Here is a 25,466-nt window from a genome sequence, read left to right as displayed (position 1 = left end):
ACCATCAACAATCCATAAATCTAAACGCTATCAGTCGCACACTGATTGATTTATATATGATCTCCAGTAAATCAACAATGGCATCTACAGATAAGATAATGGCATTTACGTATCTATCCCATTTTTCTTACCTGAGAGTGTATTGTAATGTGTGTGCACAGGATGGTTGGAAGATGGACCCAAGTGTGACGGCGGTGCGGGCGACAGGTGACCGGGGTCTGTGGATGCTGGTCTTTGCAGGTGGGAGGCGGGGACGCAGTTGGCATCTCGTGGAGGACTGATGGGTTCTGATTTGATCCTTACCGGCGGCGACGAGGCTGGAGGCGGAGTCGAGGAACTGACGCTGAGGTGTGGCAAACCAGAGTGCGACATTCCCAACGAGCCCGGGTTCCACTATGGAGAGAACGGCATTCAGAAATATTTCCAGGCGCGAGGAACAGATGTTTGAGTACGTACTAATACAATAATTAAAGCGACACTTCCATTTCACATATATCGACATTCTTTAAAAAAAAAAAAACGTATTTTTCTGGACTTACCTGATGAAGAGAATTGAGGGAATTGAGAGGGTTAAGAGAAATGTCTGAATTTAGCTGGAAGTCCTGATGTGGAAATGTATTGAGAGGTGAGTATGTCGTCGATGGGTTTCCGGGTGTCGCCTGATGTGATACTACAGGAGTGTTCAGTGAGGGAGAGCCCGGCCGGGGATTCTGCAGGAATTCAAGAAACGGAATTATAATCTAGGATACATGCATGGATTAGTCTGCTACGCATGTACGTAGACACCAAATTACTTCAAGAAAAATGCATGTAAACAACTTGCAAGTATTTCTTAACGACTACACCAAGACCACATCCGAAGAGCAGCAGAAACATACCGTCTGTCCTTGAGGGTTTGGGATGTGGACGCGGAGGTTCGGTCTGGTAGGCGAGTGGGTCTTGGAGGAGTGCGGTCGAGTGAGGAGTCCGGGTGAGGGCGCTCCTCCCTGGGGCAGAGGTGACGTCGAGCCGGGGTAGCCGTTGGAACCGTTCATGTCCAGCATGCCACTGGAAGATCCGGGGCGCGGGGACAGTGAGGCGTGAGACATCTGCGGCGACGGCTGCATGAGGGCCGGGTCGTACGCGGTGTTGTTTACGGGAACGGTCACGGCCATGTTGTAGTTGTTCAGTCCCACCGGTTGCTGTGCCGCAAGATAGGGCTACGTTTAATGCCAGTCGGCAAGATTAATTTCGGAGTTCATGGGGTGTACAAAATATATATATATATACATAATATAATATACGTCAGAACAAAAATATATTCACAATCATTTGCATTGACATTCACAAGACTATCTCTCACTCCCTTCCCCTTTCCCAAGTCACGAACTCTGAACTCACTCGAGTGCCTCCGTTGATCTGGTTGCGCTGCATCATGAGTGTAAATTCCTCATCAATCTTGTTGTACTTGGCCTCGGTGCGTGGGGTCAGGGAGTAGTCTTGTTCGCCGTCTGGGGAGTCAGGAGACTGTAAGCCATTCTTATGTTCCTTTTTGTTCAGAGCCTGCGTGTTCGAGAGGGAAGAAACGAAAGGTTGTTATAAAAGATCCAGCATACGATATTTGGCATTAAATCTAATAAGAAACAAGGTGCTTTTAACAATATCAACAGGAACTACTGCTGAGGTGACAGCGTGGACACTATAACCCCATCCTACAGACAGCGTGTGATGCAGAAGCCCTGCAGTTGTAAATATCCCATAAAAATCACCTTTATGACTTCTCTTGTTCTCTGAAACATCTATGGCGACCCACATTTAACGACCAGGAAACAACCTTCAGAATCACTATGCAATCTCAATATGCAACCCCACCCATTAAACGCACTGCAGTAGTCACAACGTTGCATCATTGAAACTGGTCATTGGGAAGTCATATAGTAACAGCGGAGACCTAATCCAACACGCGGTTATGGCAGGGCATTATACAACCTTCTCTTAGACCTTTCCTCGCCGTTCACACTTCAAGACGGGCGCCCCGACTTCAAAAAGGAATTCACTTATTAATCGGCTTACTTTCCTCCCCGGTAATTACCCACTTACCCCTTATTACAAGTAATTACCTACACCCTACATATTGCGCCCCGCTGACGCTGATCCATACGCGGGGGTAGGCATGGCACGGCCGAAAAGGCAAGGAAGGAAAAATAAAAAAACAAGAAGACAAAAAAGGTTACATCTGAACCCGACCTACCGGGGCTTCTTCAGTCTCTTCCTCCTATTTACATATGAAACATCTCGCGTTACATAACTGCCTCTCAAGGACGTGATCTTCATATTTTAAAACTAATTATTTTTCTTATATACACGTAAAAAAAAGAAAAAAAAAAGTTAACGATTACCAGAATGCAAGTCTAAACACCCGAGCGAGGAAAGGAGAGACTCCGTGGCGCAATACAGCCCTACAAGATCTACTCGTTGCCTCCGAATTCTAAAAGTCTGACAGCGACTTCTTTCTCCCGCATGGCATCTCTTGAGGCAAGGAAAGTGTTCGGATATCAATATTTTGATTTCTGTAAAAGAGCTGTCAAGAGCAGCCGTATTTTTCCGTTCTAATCGAAGCATGATAGAATTCTCCTACTATTTAAATTTAGTAATGAAATATTTGTCAGATCTAGCGCACTGTATAATGCTCGTCAAATGTAAATAAAAATGAAATAATCTGAAGAATATGGAGTAATCCTTATTTTACTCCGGTCGGTTGGCCATTATCAGAATTTACAAAGATGTCAAGATACAAAGCGGGGACTTACTCGAAAGAAAATAGGGAAGGGAAAACATACACATCTGAAAAATTCATCATTCTTACGTGGCCGGAGAAACACGATATGTCAAGCGAGCCAATTAACTAATCATCTCTTTAATATGCCATTTTCTCACATTCCCTGTAATCCAACGTTGTGTGTTTTGCAAGCGAGAATACACCTAAATTGCCGTTACCTCTGCTGCCCGACTCTCTCTCGGCCAAAAGAGGAAGGGGGGGGGGGGGGGCCGACGACACGCCAAAGTAACAAGTCCTGCCAAAAAAACTACGACTTTATTCCTAATCCGTTCTGACCTCCCCCCCCCCCTTCCCTAATCCTTGCTGACCTCCCTACTCCCCCCTCTACCCCTACCCCCCCCATCTACCACTACCCCTTCCATAGATCTCGATATATCACACATAATAGCTGTAATGCCGGGGTGGGGAGAGTTACTAGTACATAATATGGCCGATATACTTTGTAAATTTTGGTCTTTATCCTAGAAACACGGTAGTTAAAGCATTAGAGCGCCGCTGCCAAAAAGAAGTGGCCAAAAATACCTTCTCTTCCCCTGCTCCCCCAAAGGAATACGAAAACTTCACTTTAGTTGGGGAGAGACGCAAGGGGAGGGGGAAGGAGGGGAGGGAGGAGAGAAAACTATGAGGAGAGAGGCAGGGGAGGAGAGAGGAGGGGAGGTGAGGAGAGAGGGAGGGGAGGTGAGGAGAGAGGGAGGGGAGGAGAGAGGGAGGGGAGGTGAGGAGAGAGGGAGGGGAGGTGAGGCGAGAGGCAGGGGAGGAGAGAGGAGGGGAGGTGAGGAGAGAGGGAGGGGAGGTGAGGAGAGAGGGAGGGGAGGAGAGAGGGAGGGGAGGTGAGGAGAGAGGGAGGGGAGGTGAGGAGAGAGGGAGGGGAGGTGAGGAGGATAGGGGGGGAGGGGAGACGGAGGGGAGGAGAGGAGAGAGGCAGGGGAGGAGAGAAGAGAGGAAGGGGAGGAGAGGAGATGGATAGGAGGGGAGGAGAGGAGAGAGGCAGGGGAGGAGAGAAGAGAGGAAGGGGAGGAGAGGAGATGGATAGGAGGGGAGGAGAGGAGAGAGGCAGGGGAGGATAGGAGGTGAGGAGAGGAGAGGAGAAGGATAGGAGGGGAGAAGAGGAGAGAAAAGAAGACGCGAGAGGGGAAGGTAGGGTGATAGTGGTAAAGGAGAAGGAAGTAGAGGAGGAATGGGAGGGAAGGGAAAAAGCAGGACGTGGGAGAGGATAGTGAGAAAAAGAAGGTGAAAGACGAATTGAAGGAGGAACTGAAGGAGGACTAGAAGGAGGACTAGAAGGAGCAGAGCAGGAAGAGGGTAGCGGCTTTTCGAGATCGTAGAGCACAGGATGAAATTCAAGTTAATGGCTCCTGAGGGACGGCGTACATCAGCGGTAATCATCGCGGCCACACACTGCACGCTAAGGTGTTGTAATCACGAGCTCTCCCTCGCCCTCCCCCCCCCCCTCCCCCAGGCCAGTCCCAACCCCGTAATTCCCGGCAGGTGTAAATCACCGCCTTAATTATCGTCTAAGGCTAAGATCACTCTGTGGGAAGGAGGGAGAGGGAGAGGGAGAGGGAGAGGGAGAGGGAGAGGGAGAGGGAGAGGGAGAGGGAGAGGGAGAGGGAGAGGGAGAGGGAGAGGGAGGGAGGAGGAAAGAAGGAAGAAAGGAAGAAGAGAACCTACCATTCCCCCCCCCCTTGCCCACCACTCCCCTACCTATCAACCCCACCAAGTAATCCCCACTCCCACAACCAACCCTTAACGAAAAAAAAAAAAAAAAAAAAAAAATACATATATAAAATAAATAAAGAATAAACACGTCGGGCTTCAGGATCCTGTTCAATCTGAATGCCTTACCTGGTCCTCCGTTCCTGCGGGAAGCATCACACACTGTAGTTAACTGTAGCAGGGGATATTTGTCCAACAACCTTCACCTCAACAATATAATGACTATCATAATTATGAACATTGGCTATCACAGTAGACAAATAATAGATACGTATACTAATAATACTAAACATGTCTATCTAACACATATATGTAATTTTATTTTTAAGTTAAGACCCAAATGCATTATATACAGCCGAGGGTGCGTGTGGAGTCATGCAACTTTACGCCCTCGGTATCTAACTCTACTACCAATACCTCCGTTGCCTTCCCTAAACCAGTAACTAACTTGTCAACTTGTCCATCTCTCACTTTGAATGACATTTCAATTCTCTCTGAAGTAAAGGGAGAGACAGAGGAGGAGGAGGAGTAAGAGTAAGAGTAAGAGTAAGAGTAAGAGTAAGAGTAAGAGTAAGAGTAAGAGTAAGAGTAAGAGTAAGAGTAAGAGTAAGAGTAAGAGTAAGAGTAAGAGTAAGAGTAAGAGTAAGAGTAAGAGTAAGAGTAAGAGTAAGGAGTTGAGGGAAGATGAGTATGAGAGAATGAGAAGGAAAGAGGTAGAGCTAGAGGTGAAGATGAAGAGATAGAATAGGAAGGAAAGAAGAAGAGGGGAAGACGTGAGAGGAAGGAGAGTAAGAAGGAAGGAGGGGAAGGAGAATTGGAAGAAATATTGAGAAGGAAGCAGAGAGATGGAAATATAAAAACATTTTTTGTAAGTGAACACCAAAATATGAATATTCAAACCATGACTGATGAACAAATTGAGATAGAAAAAATACACACAAATCTAAAATTATTTTACATGCCATCTCTGCTACGTTATCACATGAATATACTAAAAAAAAATATTGTCTCTACATGCTTGCTTTAGCATCTTAGGTACTTCCATGCATCACTAGTTTACACTAAGATTACAATGAATCTAAACTGAATGTTATCGGAAAAAAACTCGTTTGTCATGCTGAGGCGGTCGACAATCGAGTCCGAAATCCCATGCTACGTGTTCTGTGTTGTTTGAATGTATGTTTTATACCCGTAACCATTTCTAAAGGACAACTTGGCAGAAAGGTGCGCAACTTGATACGAGAAGGTGGAGTGAATTTTTTTTTTGTCTGTCTCGTTATTTTTTGGTTGTTGTTTTCTACTTTTAGTCAAAACTGGTGAGAAACCTTACATCCCAAGAGTGTCACGTGCTCGAACGGTTAGAGTAATTATTATCTTATAAAGAGAAACCTTAACTTCCAATTATAATTTAAACCTTAATCCAAATAACCAACAGTTTTTTTCGCACAATTATAATAAATAAAATACCCCTACGCCAAATAACAGAGTAAAGATAATTAAATCTTAGGAAAATGTTGATGGCACTGAAGATTACCTCAACGATATCATTATTGGTCCTGGACTCGTGAGGTTCATTATACTCGGTGTACTTGAGCAGAACCTTGTCCATGTCTGTGGACGCGTATTGGAACAGTTTGTTGCTCGAGTTAAAGATGATCAGCGCGATCTCACAGTCACACAACACCGACAACTCATACGCTTTTTTCATCAAACCGAACTTGCGTTTTGTGAATGTGACCTGTAATGTACAAACGAGCAGGGCTGTTAGCTCACAACAACACACGTGATGCTGGCGAAGCAGCCCACCACCCGCTCAGGGCGCCGCAGCGAGCGAGCCCCGCCGCGCTGGAGGAGGCTCTCGCACGCCGGCAGGTGGTGGGCCGCCCTCACCTGAGTTAGTAGGAAAAAAGCAGACACAACACTGCTGGCACACGGCGTGGTCACACTCCAAGCTGGAGGTCCTACTGCTAGCTGTAATAAACAGGGTTTAAGCGTTACGACAAGCACACCGGCCGAGCCAAGGGGCCGAGGCGTCGGGCGCTGTTGCTCTACCTCAATGATATTCTTGTTGGTGAGAGACTCGTGTGGCTCATTGTACTCCGTGTACTTGAGTAACACTTTGTCCATGTCCGTCGACGCGTACTGGTAAAGTTTGTTGGAGGACGAAAATATAATGAGTGCGATCTCACAGTCGCACAACACTGAGAGCTCGTAGGCCTTCTTCATTACTCCAAACTTCCGCTTGTTGAAGGTTACCTGTAGGTCAGGGAAGGTCAGTCGTTTCGTTAAGGGTCAGTTTCAGGTCTCAACTAAGAGCTACTGTCGGCGCAGACTCGCCCTCGTGGGTCTGCGCACCTGTTCGTTCAAGGGTTGGGAGGAATTCGTTAAGAAGAGAAGGCTGGTGTGTGTGTGTGTGTGTGTGTGTGTGTGTGTGTGTGTGTGTGTGTGTGTGTGTGTGTGTGTGTGTGTGTGTGTGTGTGTGTGTGTGTGTGTGTGTACTTACATACATACGCAGCCAAATAATACTGTGATCTACTAAAGAGACAAGAAACAAAGAAGAAAACATAGAAGCGGAAATAAAGATTCCGGAACCGTGGAGATCGTGGTACCGGCAGAACTGGATGGTATTGAAACGTGGCGAGTGATCTCCGTAGACATTTCACAAACATTGACTGCAATGTCTACGGACGTATTTGTATGAACGCTCATGCGAGAAAACAGTTCGAGAAGGAGAATGACCGTAGTAAACCGATGAAACTCTACCAAGCGTAGAGTATTTCCTTCGCACTTTGTCAGAGCTGAGTCAAGTAGGGTCCTCGAAGGAAAGGGGGGCAGGGGAGGGGAGGGAGCAAGGAGGAAGGACTAATTCACTCATCACGCGAGACCCGCCGTGTCATCGCGCTCGCAAAGGTCCTTAGCGAGTTTCAAAAGGGGAAAGGAACCGGTGCAGCGCCCTAGGTTATAAATCTAAGCAAGGGCAACACAATTACTGCAGCTCCCCTAAAGATTGAGGTGCAATTTGGCCACGCCCCCCGTTCAACACTAAGCGAGTGGGCGGGCCGACCCGGCACAACCATTCACCTTTCATCCGCGAGCTGCCTTGCACTGCCCTTGGCGAGCGACAGGGTGCATCGCCTCCTACCACTGCACTTTCTTTTCTCTAAATATGATATATTGCTCCCTCTTTCTTCCTTTCTTTCTTTCTTTCTTCCATTCTTTCTTTCTTTCTTTCTTTCTTTCTTTCTTTCTCTCTTTCTTCTCTCTCTCTCTCTCTCTCTCTCTCTCTCTCTCTCTCTCTCTCTCTCTCTCTCTCTCTCTCTCTCTCTCTCTCTCTCTCTCTCTCTCTCTCGTTGCCATGGTTACTCCAGCTTGCCAATATCTATCCGGTCACATCTAGAAGATTCACGCATCAAATTTTATACTTCCATTCTCATATCCTTTCTCCAGAGATGCAATATCCTCTTCTTCTCGGGCCCTGAATATCTCACGCTTTTTGTTAAAACATGTAAGTAACTCGCAGCGAAAGGCGGAGGAGCAGAGACTTGCGCACGCTCGTGATAAACAGCGCTTCCGAAGAGATAATCGTATGACGACGTATTTGAGACAAAAAGGGAGAACGTGAATCAAAAATGAAAGGGAAAAGACAGCAACAAGTCGGTCAAAAGCGAGCATAGAAATGTCCGCTGTAAACCATCCGTCATGAGGGCTGGGAGGAGGACACTCGTTCGCACGCTCGCCTCTGTCTTCGTCACAAAGCACTCGTAGGGACCGGAGGGAATGGGGAGGGGGAGCTCTAACAATCTCCAGTTGGGCGACCACGCGTTATTTATACATCAGGGCTCAAGGTCAAGCTTCGAGGAGGGTCAGGTGTCCTCCCCTCACGGAGCGGCGAGGCCCAGCGGACGGAGCGCCGGTATGTATCTCGGTTTCCACACACGCACGTCGGCTCATCGATAGTGACATCATTCGTCCAGCACTATTATCATTCTTTAGCGTAATACAACCAAAAATAGTAGGCGGGTGCGAAGTCTGTCACGAGAATAACTTGGGGAAGTTGTTTTGGTTGGAAAGGCGAGTTATAAATAATTAAGTTGGTTGCCAAATATAGAATCAATACTGCTATTCTCGGGGTGGGTGCGTGTGCGCCGCTCCGGAGGGTGTATCGTCCCTATAGCACCAGCGAGTCTGCCTCCCTCGGCCAGCCTGGGCCTCACTCCCTCTCCTTCCCTCGCTCTGTCCTGTCACTCCTCCTGCTTGCCGCCTGCGAGCTGCACGCCCGCCCGCCCTCGTCGCTCGCCGCACGCCCGTCCTCCTGCCGAAGCGACACGACGAGAGGGGGCGAGAGGGCGAGGCAAGCAAGCGGAGGAGGGAACAATGTGTCGACACACCAACGTCTCCAACGGTTCCATACTTAGATAATTGAGAGGTTTTAAAAGGTCAAATTGGAGAAAGGGAGGAGCAGGCGAAGAAGACAAAGAAAAACAGAAGAACAACATAATTTAATGATGCGGAGATCTCCGTCCGCAAAATCAACGACAATGTTAAGAGGGAAATGCATAAGACAATTATAATTTAAAGTTTAAAGAAAAAGTTTTTCATTACTTTCTACAGATGTCACTTGATCTTGCAGCCTCCAGTGTCAAGCACAACCAAAAATATATATAAATTGCTGAAAACAACATGGATAATTAAAAAAAGAAAACAAGAAAGAGAAAGAGTCAAAAAAGCACATAAGTTAGTGAATGAAAATCCTAGATGGATTGTGATTTTTTTAGTAATAGAAAAAGTCTAATACTAAAAGGTCACCCAGAACAATGATTAATAAAATATGACTTAAATTCCACTTTGTCAACAACAAAAATAACGATTCTATAGATAATGTAACACACACCATAATTACAATAATTATTTTCCGTTATCATTCTTATTGTTACTTCTATAATAAAATAGGAAAACAAATATATCATAATCCTTATGTTACGTTAAATTGATAAGAAATATATAAGCATGGTATGATAAAGCAACATACAACAATCAGCTGATGTTGCAAATGATAAAACTGAAATACTTGACGTTTGATATACTACCATTCATCTTAACATATCTTAAACAAAAACATTTTCGGATATGTTATTGTTTCAATTATACCTATATTGTTAGCAACAATTATGACGATGCATCATATAAAAACAGTTACAGCTTTGTCGTTTGTGTGGTAACAGTTGAAGTAATAGTGAAGTAGTGATATGGTCGTAAAGTAGTAATTGTAATATGAATAGAGATATCAATATAGACAGAAGTGAAAGTAATTATAATAGTAGTGGTAGTAATAATAACAATTTCAAAAATAGCAATAATAATAATAATAATAATAATAATAATAATAATAATAATAATAATAATAACAACAATAATAATCATATAATAACAATAACAATAATGATGATAGTAAAGAATATTGAGGATGACCATCATCATTATCATTATCAACTTATAAAACTAAGATTTCAAATAAAAGGAGATGATATTAAAGACTAATGATGATGACCATCATCGTTATCAACTTAATAAGATTTCAAATAAAAAGAAATAACAGAAACTAACGAAATGCATGAAATAATAACAGTTTAAAATCGTCCCCAGAGCGGCGAGGGCGGGGGCACGTACCTGTCTGTTCCGTTCGTCTGTGATCCGGGAGATCTGGATCTTCTTGCGCCCCATGATGGCGGTGGCGGCGGCGGCGGCGGCGTCGTCTACTCAGGAACTAGTGGGCGCGGGCGTCAGGTAGAGCAGTGTGAGCAGTGGTGGCGGCCGCGGCGGAGTGCGTTCCGAGGGCGGGCGTCGCGAGAATAAGGCAGCACGGGCGTAGCTCTCGTAGCGTGGCGGCTTCGCGGGGGGAGGGGGGTGGTTGAGGTACCCTACCCACCGCAGAGACCGGAGGAAAAATGAACGAGCGTCGGAGATCACAATCTTCCGAAGGACACGGCGTTATCACAGTAGGTAGTGAAGGCGGTGGCGGCGGTGCTGAAGGAGGCTCCCGCGCGAGAGAGAAACACGAAGCTCACCGCCCGAGGCGCAGGAAGCTCCACACTCGGGGGGGGGGGAGCTCGGGGCCGGACCTCAACCTGGAAAACAACGGTGCGCGTCAGTGGGCAATCCAACAAAAAAATGAATTAAAAATGCAAACACATTCATCCAAACAAATGACACAAACAGTTTCCGAGCCAATGATACACGGCAGAAAAAAGTAAACAAACACATAAATTAATAATTCCCTGCCAAATAAACAGATAAACACAATTCTAGACCCCATCCTCGGGCCCAGTCCAAGCAAGCCGAATCGCTGCCACACGAGATACGACTTCATTCGGATGTCTAAGTGTGCGGAGAGGAGGCAGCTGGAACCCGATAGCCCTCCACTCACGCTCCAGCACTCGGCACATATCTGCTAACTGATGCCCCGAGTACGATTTCCACCCCCCTCCCGTACCCCTATTTCCCTCACCCCCTCCCCTGTCCAAATCCCCAACACGACCCCTTCGCCCCCCCTCCCCACAGCCTCGGATGACACGGGGCCTTTCCACGAACGCCCTGCCGTCTTCATTAGCATAATGGCGGGGAATGCTTGCGGGTCGAGGGCTGCGACGCCGCGGAGGAGAGGTCGGGCAAGGTAAACAAACCGAGTCAGCCCGACGCCCGACGCCCGACTCCTTCGGCGGAGCACAAAGGCCAAGGAGGAGGGCGGGGGAGGGGCAGAGGGGCAGAGGGAGGCAACATGGGTGCAGAGGGAGGAAGTGCCTGAAAGCTGCCAGGTGTGGGCAGCTGCCGCCTCCCCCTTCCTTCCGCCCCTTGCCCTCCCTTGCCCATACACACGTCCTCGCGGCAACCGGAAGTTGTTCCCACCTGTCTTAATAAAAACTAATACGCTACAAATACTCATCTCAAAACGCTGCCGATTTCGGAAAATAATCGCCACTCACATCTCTAATAAAGGAAACTTAATACAATAATTGAAGGAGAAGGAGAAGGAGAAGGAGAAGGAGAAGGAGAAGGAGAAGGAGAAGGAGAAGGAGAAGGAGAAGGAGAAGGAGAAGGAGAAGGAGAAGGAGAAGGAGAAGGAGAAGGAGAAGGAGAAGGAGAAGGAGAAGGAGAAGGAGAAGGAGAAGGAGAAGGAGAAGGAGAAGGAGAAGGAGAAGGAGAAGGAGAAGGAGAAGGAGAAGGAGAAGGAGAAGGAGAAGGAGAAGGAGAAGGAGAAGGAGAAGGAGAAGGAGAAGGAGAAGGAGAAGGAGAAGGAGAAGGAGAAGGAGAAGGAGAAGGAGAAGGAGAAGGAGAAGGAGAAGGAGAAGGAGAAGGAGAAGGAGAAGGAGAAGGAGAAGGAGAAGGAGAAGGAGAAGGAGAAGGAGAAGGAGAAGGAGAAGGAGAAGGAGAAGGAGAAGGAGAAGGAGAAGGAGAAGGAGAAGGAGAAGGAGAAGGAGAAGGAGAAGGAGAAGGAGAAGGAGAAGGAGAAGGAGAAGGAGAAGGAGAAGGAGAAGGAGAAGGAGAAGGAGAAGGAGAAGGAGAAGGAGAAGGAGAAGGAGAAGGAGAAGGAGAAGGAGAAGGAGAAGGAGAAGGAGAAGGAGAAGGAGAAGGAGAAGGAGAAGGAGAAGGAGAAGGAGAAGGAGAAGGAGAAGGAGAAGGAGAAGGAGAAGGAGAAGGAGAAGGAGAAGGAGAAGGAGAAGGAGAAGGAGAAGGAGAAGGAGAAGGAGAAGGAGAAGGAGAAGGAGAAGGAGAAGGAGAAGGAGAAGGAGAAGGAGAAGGAGAAGGAGAAGGAGAAGGAGAAGGAGAAGGAGAAGGAGAAGGAGAAGGAGAAGGAGAAGGAGAAGGAGAAGGAGAAGGAGAAGGAGAAGGAGAAGGAGAAGGAGAAGGAGAAGGAGAAGGAGAAGGAGAAGGAGAAGGAGAAGGAGAAGGAGAAGGAGAAGGAGAAGGAGAAGGAGAAGGAGAAGGAGAAGGAGAAGGAGAAGGAGAAGGAGAAGGAGAAGGAGAAGGAGAAGGAGAAGGAGAAGGAGAAGGAGAAGGAGAAGGAGAAGGAGAAGGAGAAGGAGAAGGAGAAGGAGAAGGAGAAGGAGAAGGAGAAGGAGAAGGAGAAGGAGAAGGAGAAGGAGAAGGAGAAGGAGAAGGAGAAGGAGAAGGAGAAGGAGAAGGAGAAGGAGAAGGAGAAGGAGAAGGAGAAGGAGAAGGAGAAGGAGAAGGAGAAGGAGAAGGAGAAGGAGAAGGAGAAGGAGAAGGAGAAGGAGAAGGAGAAGGAGAAGGAGAAGGAGAAGGAGAAGGAGAAGGAGAAGGAGAAGGAGAAGGAGAAGGAGAAGGAGAAGGAGAAGGAGAAGGAGAAGGAGAAGGAGAAGGAGAAGGAGAAGGAGAAGGAGAAGGAGAAGGAGAAGGAGAAGGAGAAGGAGAAGGAGAAGGAGAAGGAGAAGGAGAAGGAGAAGGAGAAGGAGAAGGAGAAGGAGAAGGAGAAGGAGAAGGAGAAGGAGAAGGAGAAGGAGAAGGAGAAGGAGAAGGAGAAGGAGAAGGAGAAGGAGAAGGAGAAGGAGAAGGAGAAGGAGAAGGAGAAGGAGAAGGAGAAGGAGAAGGAGAAGGAGAAGGAGAAGGAGAAGGAGAAGGAGAAGGAGAAGGAGAAGGAGAAGGAGAAGGAGAAGGAGAAGGAGAAGGAGAAGGAGAAGGAGAAGGAGAAGGAGAAGGAGAAGGAGAAGGAGAAGGAGAAGGAGAAGGAGAAGGAGAAGGAGAAGGAGAAGGAGAAGGAGAAGGAGAAGGAGAAGGAGAAGGAGAAGGAGAAGGAGAAGGAGAAGGAGAAGGAGAAGGAGAAGGAGAAGGAGAAGGAGAAGGAGAAGGAGAAGGAGAAGGAGAAGGAGAAGGAGAAGGAGAAGGAGAAGGAGAAGGAGAAGGAGAAGGAGAAGGAGAAGGAGAAGGAGAAGGAGAAGGAGAAGGAGAAGGAGAAGGAGAAGGAGAAGGAGAAGGAGAAGGAGAAGGAGAAGGAGAAGGAGAAGGAGAAGGAGAAGGAGAAGGAGAAGGAGAAGGAGAAGGAGAAGGAGAAGGAGAAGGAGAAGGAGAAGGAGAAGGAGAAGGAGAAGGAGAAGGAGAAGGAGAAGGAGAAGGAGAAGGAGAAGGAGAAGGAGAAGGAGAAGGAGAAGGAGAAGGAGAAGGAGAAGGAGAAGGAGAAGGAGAAGGAGAAGGAGAAGGAGAAGGAGAAGGAGAAGGAGAAGGAGAAGGAGAAGGAGAAGGAGAAGGAGAAGGAGAAGGAGAAGGAGAAGGAGAAGGAGAAGGAGAAGGAGAAGGAGAAGGAGAAGGAGAAGGAGAAGGAGAAGGAGAAGGAGAAGGAGAAGGAGAAGGAGAAGGAGAAGGAGAAGGAGAAGGAGAAGGAGAAGGAGAAGGAGAAGGAGAAGGAGAAGGAGAAGGAGAAGGAGAAGGAGAAGGAGAAGGAGAAGGAGAAGGAGAAGGAGAAGGAGAAGGAGAAGGAGAAGGAGAAGGAGAAGGAGAAGGAGAAGGAGAAGGAGAAGGAGAAGGAGAAGGAGAAGGAGAAGGAGAAGGAGAAGGAGAAGGAGAAGGAGAAGGAGAAGGAGAAGGAGAAGGAGAAGGAGAAGGAGAAGGAGAAGGAGAAGGAGAAGGAGAAGGAGAAGGAGAAGGAGAAGGAGAAGGAGAAGGAGAAGGAGAAGGAGAAGGAGAAGGAGAAGGAGAAGGAGAAGGAGAAGGAGAAGGAGAAGGAGAAGGAGAAGGAGAAGGAGAAGGAGAAGGAGAAGGAGAAGGAGAAGGAGAAGGAGAAGGAGAAGGAGAAGGAGAAGGAGAAGGAGAAGGAGAAGGAGAAGGAGAAGGAGAAGGAGAAGGAGAAGGAGAAGGAGAAGGAGAAGGAGAAGGAGGAACGGAGAGAGCGTTTCAAGGCAAAGTTAAGGGGGTTCCACCACGCACTCTTTAACTCCCACAAATGGGAATCGATGTGCTGTCCTCTGAGGTATGTTTGCAGGTGTGTTGGACGCTCGGTCTTGGCACTTGTTCGGTGCTCTTTTCAACTATTTCAAAACAATACAAACACGCGAGTCTGTCTCTCTGTCTCATTCACACACACACACACACACACACAACACACACACACACACACACACACACACACACACACACACACATATATATATTTAAATTTATATATACATATATTCTGTATTTATACAAAAACGTATCAGTAAATAAGTCAATAGTATAATCACATGTAAGAACGCATTCGCTACTTTAAAATACACTTCTGTTGGTCACAACCGGAAGGATTCATTCTATTTACTCCAACATAACAAAAATCTCCTGTACTTTAAATAACTGCAAATCACGTGGCGCGAGGGAGAACAGCATACCTCGATAGCGTGAACCGTCTATATATGCACTACCGATATCTTATTGTATTACGATTAAAAAACAAAGATGCAACAAGAACAGCTACGCCATCCCCGCACTAAAACAAAAACAGAAACAAGAAAACAACCATCAAAGAACCAAATCATCGGAAATCTACCGCCCAACTTGTCCTCAAGTTTATAAAAAGGAACACGCGGACGCTATAAATATCGCCACTCGAAAAAGAAAAAAAAAAAGAGAGACAATCCTCAATGACGTATCAATTGGGGGTTAACCGGAAGCCCGCGAACCGTCTTCAGGGCAGGTCATTAAGGCGCCAATCGCGATTTGGACGCGCTTCTATGGCAGCGGTTTCGGGTTCGCTCGGCGCGTTAATGGCCGACCGAACACAACACGGGGCTCTCAGGGCTCGTCAGTGGCACCTCAGGCTCACGGAGGGCCACCGATGCCGCGAGGTCAAGGAGCCGACTCGGGTTACAAAGTGGTCCGGTAGCGAGGTCATGGTTGCGACGGAGGGAGAGGGGCGAGCAAGGGGCGGGCGGAAGGGAGGGGGCGAGGAGCGCACTGACCCACTGCATCCCTTCGCCGCCCCCATGGGAACCCGCGCCGACCTTTAGCCAAGGACCACAAGATGACGGCCGCCAAAGTGACGTGTATCCCCTCTCCTCCCCTTCCCCTAGCCGACTCACGCACTGGCCACCCGAGGCGACTCTTCATGCGTGACTCAACGGCCATGAGAACCACCTGAAGGGCCAGCCCGCCCCTGCCGCTGTCCGAGTTGTGACGAGCGGATGTCATCCTCCCTTGCGTAATGCAGCTCGCCGCCGCCGCCGCCGACCGCTCAACAGGTTCATAGCATGGGAGGCAACATGCGTCATCACAGGGACGGGTCGGGACAGGGCAGCGGGGGAGGGGGGGATGGGAATAAAATGCTAATTATAAATGTCGATTTATAATAAGACTACACCACAGACAGGAAGGACAAGCGATAATCGCCTTCCTTGATTCGTGCCGCGTCCTCCCACGCCCACAACCAACACCGCCCCTGCAAGCAACGCGCAAATGGGCAGCGCGCCGCAGCAGTAAAGTCGAACGCCACAGCAAGCAGGCAGAGCCGTGGGGAGCAGGAGCTGTAGGAGCGCCAGGTGAGATGCTGGACGCTGGGTTGCCATGGCCCTGACCTACTTCCCCTCTCTACTGCCACCGCCCCGGGGAGAGAGTCGCGCCGGGAAAAGAGGGGAGAGCGTGGGTGAGGGGACGACCAATGCTACAGGCGGAGGAAGGGAAGCTGCTTTGGCTAGCGTGTGCTTGTTTCTGCGTAACACATGCACACAATATATATATATATATATATATATATATATATATATATATATATATATATTTATATTTATATATATCTATATATGTATATATATCTATATATCTATATATTAATATATATATATATATTTATATTTATATATATCTATCTATATATATATATATATATATATATATATATATAAATGTCCGTCTGTGTGATTATGTGTGTATACGCATACACATGCACTACTACATACCTACAAATTAACGTGACCGAGATAGACACATAACGGATAAACCGATAGAAACAGCACCAAAAGAAGAGAGGCGCAGAAAGGGGCGAGAGCGGAGGCAGAAGGGACACGAGCAGCGAAAGAAGCCCGAGCGCAAACGACCAAACGAAGGAACGGCGCAAAGGTGGCTACAGGTGAACGTGCGAGTCCCGTGATGTTCTCCCCATCGATCGGCGAAGGCAAGGCACCATTAAGAGATCGGCCGCAGCCAAATAGCCGCTCCAGTGCTTCTAATTTTCTTAGAGGGAAAAAAAGAAGGGGAAAAAAGAGACGAACAAGAAGCACACAACCCGAATCACAGACGAACCGGGTCACAGAAGTAACATGATACACTAAATGACCAGTAATGAGCCAATGTCCGTGATGGGAGTCGATTACAGAGGCAGCACAATGAAATCCTTCTGTAATATGCAAGGGGGAGCAGAGAGGGAGACGGAGGGAGGGAGGAGGAGGGGTTGGACCGCACGAGGGGAAGCGGGGAAGAGGATGCAGGGGAGAAACATCGTCCCCCCCTTACGTTATTCAGATGACACACTGGCCTGACGTCACGATCCCAGCGTTTGACGTGTTTGCAGTCCGAGCGAACATTTATAAACCATAACAACCCGTGACGTCACTTCAAAACTGGACTCACGCTGCACCGTCGGCATACTTCGCAGGGACTGCAAGGGCGTCGCGGCAAACAAACAAAGCGGAAACTCTCGGGGAACGACAGAGAACGAACGCATCCCTTCAGATCCGGGATTGAGGCGGGATTCCCAGAAATTCCTTGGATGTGACCAGCGATGCCGTGTCCGAGGGCAGGGTAAAAACGCCTTCAGTACATCCACTATTACTGTATTGTGCTCTGGAGGCGTGGGGGGGGGGGGGGGTAGGAAGGCGAGTCTGCAGATGTTCACGTATGAAAGATACAGCTGGGGAGAGACCTGGACAAGTGAGGAACATGTCTGAACGGCCGCACCCGACGCTCACGATCCATTTTTAATCGGCGGTCTTGCCCTGGGACGGCCCCGAGGGTCAAAGGCGGCTGCGGCGACAGGGTGAGACTAGGTCACCGCCGGACGCCGTCAGGATGTTCCTTGGGCGGTGGTCTCCATTTGTTTGTTGCCGGCCCTCGAGACGCCCGACCGCACCTCGGAGTTCGAAAGGAGGCGCAGGGACCTCAAGGAATGTGGTGGTGCGACTCCGTGACTGCGGCTCGGGGCATGCACGGCGGGGCGGGCCACGAGCAACAATGATAGAGCTACACCAGTGACATGTGACACGAAGGTACAGCCAGGGGAGGAGGGAGGGAGGAGGGAGGAAGGGAAAGCAGGGGAGAGGGCGGGAAGGGGTGGCCACGGGGTGAGAAGTTTGGCCTCTCTTAAAGCTGGTGTGCTCAAGTAGCCCTCCCGCCCGCCTATTCCTCTGCTCTCTCTCTCTGCATCTCTATCTCTCTTTCTCTTCCTCTCTCTTTCTCCCTTCCCCTTTCCCCGACGCACGGGCCTACCTTACTCTCTTTAGCATAAGAAGATGCAGGCCTCGCTAGCTCGTGGTCAGCTGTAGCGCCGTCACCATCGCCCAGCCGTCACCATCCCCACATCACTACCGGCACCGACAGACGAAGGGAAGGGAGGGGGGGGGGGGCATCCACCCCCTACTCCCCCTTCCCCTACTCCTCCTCCTCTTCCTCCTACTCTTCCCACGCCTCCGACTTCTACAAGAGGACGAAAAAAAGGAAACTCCGAGAAGGAAAAATGATGCTTCGCTGAAAATTACTTCGGGGAATGAAAATGAAGGGATACCGCTTCCCGTCGACGTCTCCCGGTGGTATGCGGAGGGAGGGAAGGGGGTGGGGAGGAAGGAAGGAAGGAAGGAAGGAGAGAAGTAAAGAAAGAAAGGAGGGAAGGAAAGAGAGAAGGAGGGATGGAAGGAGGGAGGGAGGGAGGGAGGGAGGGAGGGAGGGAGGGAGGGAGGGAGGGAGGGAGGGAGGGAGGAAGGGAGGGAGGGAAGGAAGGAGAAAGGGATGGAAAGGAGAGGAGGGAGGAAAGCAGGGATGGTGAAGAGGGGGAAGAAAGGGAATAAAGGGAAAAAAAATAATGGATAGATGAAAGGAGAAGAAAAAAATAACCAATGAAAGCCCGGAAAAAAGAAAGGAAGGTATCATGGCCGATGCACGAAGAAGGAAAAGGAGACAATCATGAAGATAAAGATTACAGCATGGACGTCGCACCCTTAATCGTCTCCCTAATCCGCCAGTCACACCGGCACTATATTCGGCCGTTACCTTCTTCGGCGAGAGAGAGAGAGAGAGGGAGAGAGAGAGTCCGAAAAAATCTGCATTTATCAAGATTCCTTCACCTATTACGAAAAAGTCCCTTGTCCCTCCCCTCCCCTGCCCCCCACCCCACCCCCCTTCCTCGATTGACGCGAAATAGGGGAGCTTTAGAGTTAAGGCGAATGGATGCCTCAATTCGATTTCCAGTATGTAATATGATCAGCCGGTGACACTGCGGTCAGGAGGGGATGGAAGGGGTGGGGGTGGGGGAAGGAGGGAAGGGAAGAGGGGAGGATGGATGAGGGTGATGGGGAAAGGGAAAGGGAGAAGGGAGGAAGAGAAAAGGAGAAGAGAGGGGGAAGGGGAAGGAGGAGGAAAGGAGGGGATGAGAGGAGGGGAAATGGAAGGGGAAAGAGAATGGGAGAGAAGGAAGGAGAAGGGGGAAGCAAGAAGGGCAGGCGACGGAGATGGGAGGGGAGAGGGAAGTGGCGGTCGCCTCACCTCTCTCGAGGCGAATTACATGAAAGGCTGAATCTCTGAAGAGGCGTGAATAATAATTACCAAAACAACTTCCGAGAGCTGGCTATTTCGGTGAGCGACCGTGCTTGCTGTGCTTTGTCACGGCCGCGCTTGCTTTTAGCCAATCAATCGGCGTTTGTTCTCGCGACCAACCTCTCCGGCGAGCGCCCTCCTCGCCGCCTTTGATCCGCGGCGCCCACCTGTAGCCGCCCCCGAGCAGCCTCTCGGAGAAGGCGTGCGGGCGGCGTCGTGCGCTCCCCGTCGCCCGTGCCTTCGCTCGATCGCGTCGGGAGCAGCGGGGAAATGAGCGTTTCGTGCGAGAGAAGGATGAACACGATACCCCGTCACCTGATAACACGCGCGACAGGAGGCTTCCGCACCTGAGCCCACGTGAACTCTGCCAGACACCCCCCCTCCTTTCCTCCCCCCTCTCAGCCCCCCGTCTGCCCGCCCATTGGCACTCACGCCCGCATGCAAGGGCTTATCTACCCTCTCCAGCCGCTCGAACTGCAGGCTGCCATGAAGCACAAGGATACCTCATCTTTAATGATGTTATTCGTCCGCGAAAAAGACGGCGAAGGTACAAAACCCAGATATCAACAAATAAATACATAAATAAATAAATAAATAAATAAATACATAAGCAAATACATACATAAAAACAAAAATAATAGGCAAATAACTAAAAAGCGACGTAGCGAAAGCCGATACCCTCCCGCGGCTAAGCACAAACGACTTTCCGCGTCTCCGCTGCGACTTCTTTTCCTGCCTTATTTCCTGACGTCGTGCTCTCTTCCCTCGCCGCCGCAGACCCGCGCGAGGACTTTCCAAGCATCTATAGCAAATGCGTAAGGTGAAGATGGGGGGGGGGGGGGAGGAGATGGGAGAGGAGGAGGAGGAGGAGGTGGGGAAGGAAACGATTGATTTCTGTTCGCGACGCCCACACGGGGTTCCGCAAGCCTACACACGCACACTAACCACACATAGTTCTACAAGGCTCGTTACTGCCTCTTAAAACATACATATACGTGCAGAAAAAAAAGGAAAGGAATAAAGACAGAGAGAAAGAAAGAAAGAAACGAGACCCCTTCCTAAACACCCTCACTTCCCTCCCCCCCACCCTTACCCTCTCAGGCACTCTCCCTCTTTCCCTTCCCTCTTCATCTATCACCTTTCCCATTGCTTCCTCCCCGTGAAGGACGAGCGGCGCCTTGCGAGCACTTTCCCCTTTAATCCGCAGTAGCTAGACACTCAAAAATATGTATAATTCACACCTAGAACATTATGCAAATGTCGCAGAAAAAATACGAAACAGAAGACCTACAACTGCATAACACAAAGCCGCGCTCTGTTTCGAACGGAAAAGGAAAAGGAGGAGGAGAAAGAAGAGGGAAAGAAAGAGGAGAAAAAGGAAGGTAAGGAAGAGGAAGAGGTGTCAGGAGGAGAATGAAGGAGAGAAGGGGGAAGATAAAGAAGAGTAAGGGGTGTCAGAGGAGGAAAAGGAAGAAGAGGGTGATGAGGAATAGGAAAAGGGGTCAGGAGGAAAATGAAGAAGAGAAAGAGGAAGATGAGGAAAACGAAAGGGCATCAGAGGGGAAGAAGGAAGAAGAAGAGAAGGAGTAAGAGCAGGAGAAGCTGGCTGGCGGGACACGCGGTCATGGGCACGTGGCGGCAGCAGGCCCGCACGTGCGTGCTCCTCCTCGCCGTCCCACGCACTCGCGCCTCTCGCGGAGACACCTCTTCGAAAAAAAAGGACAGGCCACATTGCCTTGCTTCGGAAAGAGCAGCACTCATACCAAAAAATCATTCTATCTTAGCAAGGAAGAGTGAAGAGACGAAGGAGAGAGAGGAAAAAAACGGACCCTGTTCACAAAAAAGGACCAAGGGATTGAGTCGTGCAGGGGGTAGAGCCTCGGGCACGAAGCGAGCGCCGCCGCCGCCCCCGCCGTCGCTGCCGAAGTCGTCCCCCGAACACTGCCCTCCGACCGCCTCGTGCTTCCTTGTCGCCTCCTCCTTCGCCGCCGCCGTCGCCGTGTCGCAAACAACAAAACGGAAGCGAAGAGGAAAGGGCAAAAAATCGTTCCGAAAATCCCTCTAATGAAGAGTAATCCCGTCTACAGTAGCAAGTAATCTCCCCGACAGTAATTACCGACAGAAGGAGAGGGAAGGGGAGGGGAGGGAAGGAAAGGAGAGGGAGCAGGAGGGGAGGGAAGGGGAGGGGGAGGGAAGAGGGAGAGACATCCGCTCAAGAATGTCTGCTAAGGAACCTTAGGGGAGAGGATGCACGGAGGGGAGGGAAGGGGAGAGGAGGTAAGGAGTGCATGCCTTAGGCCTACAGCTGGTGGAGCGAGGTGGGTAGGGGGTAAGCCTGGAGTAACCTAACCCTAGCCAGCGGGTTCCACACACGCCCTTCCCTTCCCTTCTTCCTCTCTGCTCAAGGGAGGCATCTGCTTCACCTCGGGAATAATTCGCCGAGGATGTTCAAGAAGTCCTTTGCCCCGCCATGAACTCCCCGACAAGTCCCCGAACGAGACCGCTGTAGCCCAGGTGTCGGGCACGTCGCGAGCTCCCCCGCTCCATGACACGGCCGCGTCCACCTCTATCGCAGCAGAAAAATGAAGGTCTCCCAGGGCCCGCATGCCCGCCAGGCACGCCACACAGGATGCCAATAAGTGACATGATATTACGATTCTCAGAAGTTGAATCCAGGCAACACGCGCAATCAGCTCTAAGAACTCTATTTCACACGCACAGGCTCTTCCGCGAGCCTCTGTTTGTTTACACGCTTGGACCATTCGCATAACATATATATATATATTTATATATATATATACATATATACATATATGCATATATACATATATACATATATACATATATACATATATACATATATACATATATACATATATACATACATACATACATACATACATACATACACCCACACACATGTGTGTATGTGTGTATGTATATATGTATACATATACATTTATATGTATATATGTATACATATACATTTATATGTATATATGTATACATATACATTTATATGTATATATGTACAGGTACACATGTATAGATGCATATGTATATTTACCTATATATACTTACACATACATACAAATGTATATATAGATGCATATATAAATACAAAAATATATGCAAATGTCTACAAACACAAACACGTAGAAAAGGTAACAGAGCCACGATAAAAAATGAAAGAACCGCAACGTTTCGAACTCGCCGAGAGCTCCTCATCGGGCGAACAAACAGCCGAATTGGATACAAATACAACTTTAACCAAAATTGTCTTGTGTATCTAATACGGTTATTTGTCTGATATACATACATATATACATACATACGTGTGTGTGTGTGTGTGTGTGTGTGTGTGTGTGTGTGTGTGTGTGTGTGTGTGTGTGTGTGTGTGTGTGTGTGTGTGTGTGTGAGTGTGAGTGTGTGTGTGTGTGTGTGTGTGTGTCTGTGTGTGTGTGCGCGTATGCATGCGTATATGCATATTTATATGTTTATAGGTGTATGTGTATATATGTATATGTATGTTTATAAGTATGTATACGTATGCATATGTATATATGTATTTTTTTTGGGTACATATATGTATATATACATACATATATTTATACATATATACATACAAATGCATATATATATATATATATATATATATATATTTATTTGTACATAAACATATATGCACACGTATAAACACATTTACTGTATATATATTATCTTCCAAGAAGTATGTGTGCATATAAGATATATATACACACATACAAACCCATGCATATATAAATAAATATATATATATATGTATATATATATTATACCATATATATACATACATACTTGTAAGTAAATAATGCATCTACATTAAATGTGTTTATATGTGTTCATATATAGTTATGTAAAAATATATAAATAGATATACATCTATATACATATACATATACATATACCTATGCATATATATACATATATGTATGTATATATAAGTATATATATGTATATATAAGTATATATATGTATATATAAGTATATATATGTATATATAAGTATATATATGTATATATAAGTATATATATACATATATACACATATATACATATATATATTTATATATATATACACACATTATATACATACATATGAGTATATATATATGTATGTATGAGCATATATATATATATATATATATATATATATATATATATATATATATATATACATATTCATAAATGTGGTAAACACAAACGTCGGCCACGGCGCCGAAAGGGCAGCGCCAGAAGAGACTCACCTCCACACGGACCGAGCGGCACCGGCAGTAGCTAGTTGATCTTGAAGTCGATGCGGTGTTAAAAGCACGTTGCGTTAAGCGTGTGGACGAGGCGCACACTGGGTTCTGTCTGTTTGTCTTTCTCCACTTGTAAAGAATCACAACCTTAGCTGTTCTCTCGGAGCACGAAAGGAGCTGCTTCAGAAACCGCACACGAGCAACAATGAGGCGGGTGGTTGTTGTTGTTGATGTAGTTTTGAGAAGTCTTTGGTCATTCAGTGACTGGACAACAATGAGATCAATGCGTTGAAGTTTTTTTTTCCAAAAAAGGCTTATAATAATAATGATTAAATAAATATAAAAATAAGTTAATGAGATTCTGGTAGCGACTAGAGTAGAGCGTTGCAGGCGCAGAGTCACACACAGTCGTGGGGCCGGGCCGTGTTCACTGGCTAACGTGGTACACTTGAAGTTGTCAGCGGAGATGTGTCGAGGCAATGTACCAGCGCGACGAGCTGCAGGAACACCGTGCCGTGGCGAGCGCCGAAACGACAATGAGAGGAGGTAGAAGAAGCGCTTGTGTCGGGCGCTCGAGCAACGTGACCCCCCCGTGGCACTGTGGCGACGCGACTGGTCCCGTGGACGCGCGCTGACTGACTGAGACGAGAGGAGAGGGCCAGGCTAGCTGCTGCCACACACCAGGCACGAGGGAGGGACCAGGAGGCACTCAGGGGTCGCCGCCTGCCCCCTCTGAGTCACCCGGTAGCCACGACCTCCCCAGGCGCTCCCTTCCCCCATCCCCTCGCCCCGCCCCCTCCCTCCTCCTCCATACCCTCCTCGGATACCCTCTCCCCCTCGCTCCTTGCCTCCCTCCTGGGGAGCCGGGGCCAGGAGAGGGGCAGGGAGGGAGGGGGGAGGCCAAGGAGAGCGCAAGACACCAGGGGAGGGCCGGAAGGAGGGTAGAGAGGGCAAGAGGGCCCGGTATGTACACTAAGTACTCACATAATCTCCCAAGCGATAAGGCGAAATGCAGCGGCTCTCCGACCGCGTCCACCCACTCCACACGCGCGCAGGCGACGGAAGCCCAAGCATTTTACGGCATATAAAAGGCAGCGGGCATACGGCAGGTTTCGGGGCAGTAAACACACACAGACGTGGACCAGACGTACGGCGAGGCCCTCGTGTACGGCGGCCGGAACGCGGGTAACGGCCTCTGAGTACAGGCGTCTTCAGACCCCTTTTAGTACGTCTCGCGCAGTTATTTCGTTCAAAGAGACTCATAAATCAATGACATTTTGCATGAAAAAGAAATTAAAATCAAAATAAAATCTTATTTCAATTTAAGAAAAAATACGCAAACACATCATAAAAATATCATCCCGAAACATAAACAAGATAAAATACAAATATAAATACCCATTCAATTTACGGTTAATGCCGGCAACATCAGTGTCACCGGGCATCACAAATGCAATTAACGAGAATAAAAGGGCATCCGAACAATATAAACTTTAATTGCAGCAACGAAGTCAATATCATCACACGTATCATTACTTAGAATATCTATCCCTTTAAGTCGCACTAATAACCGTCATTCAAATTCATAACTTGCGTTTAATGCACCCACTAAGCAAATGAAGATAATATCTGTGTAAACCAATTCAACTTCACAATAACATACACCATAAAAATAATATTTGATAGAAAGAAAAAAAAACACATCATCACCACTAATTCCTTCACTAATCAATATCATCCAGTCATCACAATCACCACACAATAAACCGATATAAAAGGCAATCACAATCACCACTTGGACAACGTCACTCATCACCCCAACGCTATAAATACTAAGAAAGAGAAACAGGAGAGAAAAAGAATATACTA

At 47.9% G+C, this 25,466-nt stretch overlaps 1 protein-coding gene across 10 annotated transcripts in view; it reads right to left on the bottom strand.

Annotated features, from left to right (window-relative positions):
• Positions 1-25,466, bottom strand: part of LOC125039399 (myocyte-specific enhancer factor 2-like) — a 349,376-nt gene that overhangs the window by 2,615 nt on the left and 321,295 nt on the right. For 6 of the 10 annotated variants that reach the window (XM_047633260.1, XM_047633261.1, XM_047633262.1 and 3 more), the window contains 6 exons: positions 10,202-10,659; positions 6,069-6,272; positions 1,381-1,542; positions 879-1,199; positions 540-710; positions 132-393 (listed from right to left, as the gene is read on the bottom strand). In XM_047633260.1, coding sequence (XP_047489216.1) covers positions 132-393; positions 540-710; positions 879-1,199; positions 1,381-1,542; positions 6,069-6,272; positions 10,202-10,255 — 1,174 coding nt within the window. In that variant the 5' untranslated portion in view covers positions 10,256-10,659. Of the gene's footprint in view, positions 1-131; positions 394-539; positions 711-878; positions 1,200-1,380; positions 1,543-6,068; positions 6,273-6,586; positions 6,791-10,201; positions 10,660-23,600; positions 24,225-25,466 lie in introns of those variants that run through there. The other 4 variants (XM_047633265.1, XM_047633259.1, XM_047633267.1 and 1 more) reach the window with 4 other exon arrangements.

This window comes from Penaeus chinensis, chromosome 27 (genome assembly GCF_019202785.1).
Source record: "Penaeus chinensis breed Huanghai No. 1 chromosome 27, ASM1920278v2, whole genome shotgun sequence".
Taxonomy (NCBI): domain Eukaryota; kingdom Metazoa; phylum Arthropoda; class Malacostraca; order Decapoda; family Penaeidae; genus Penaeus; species Penaeus chinensis.
The sequence above is the reverse complement of the archived record's forward strand: the minus strand, read 5'-3'. Positions and strand labels throughout refer to the sequence as shown.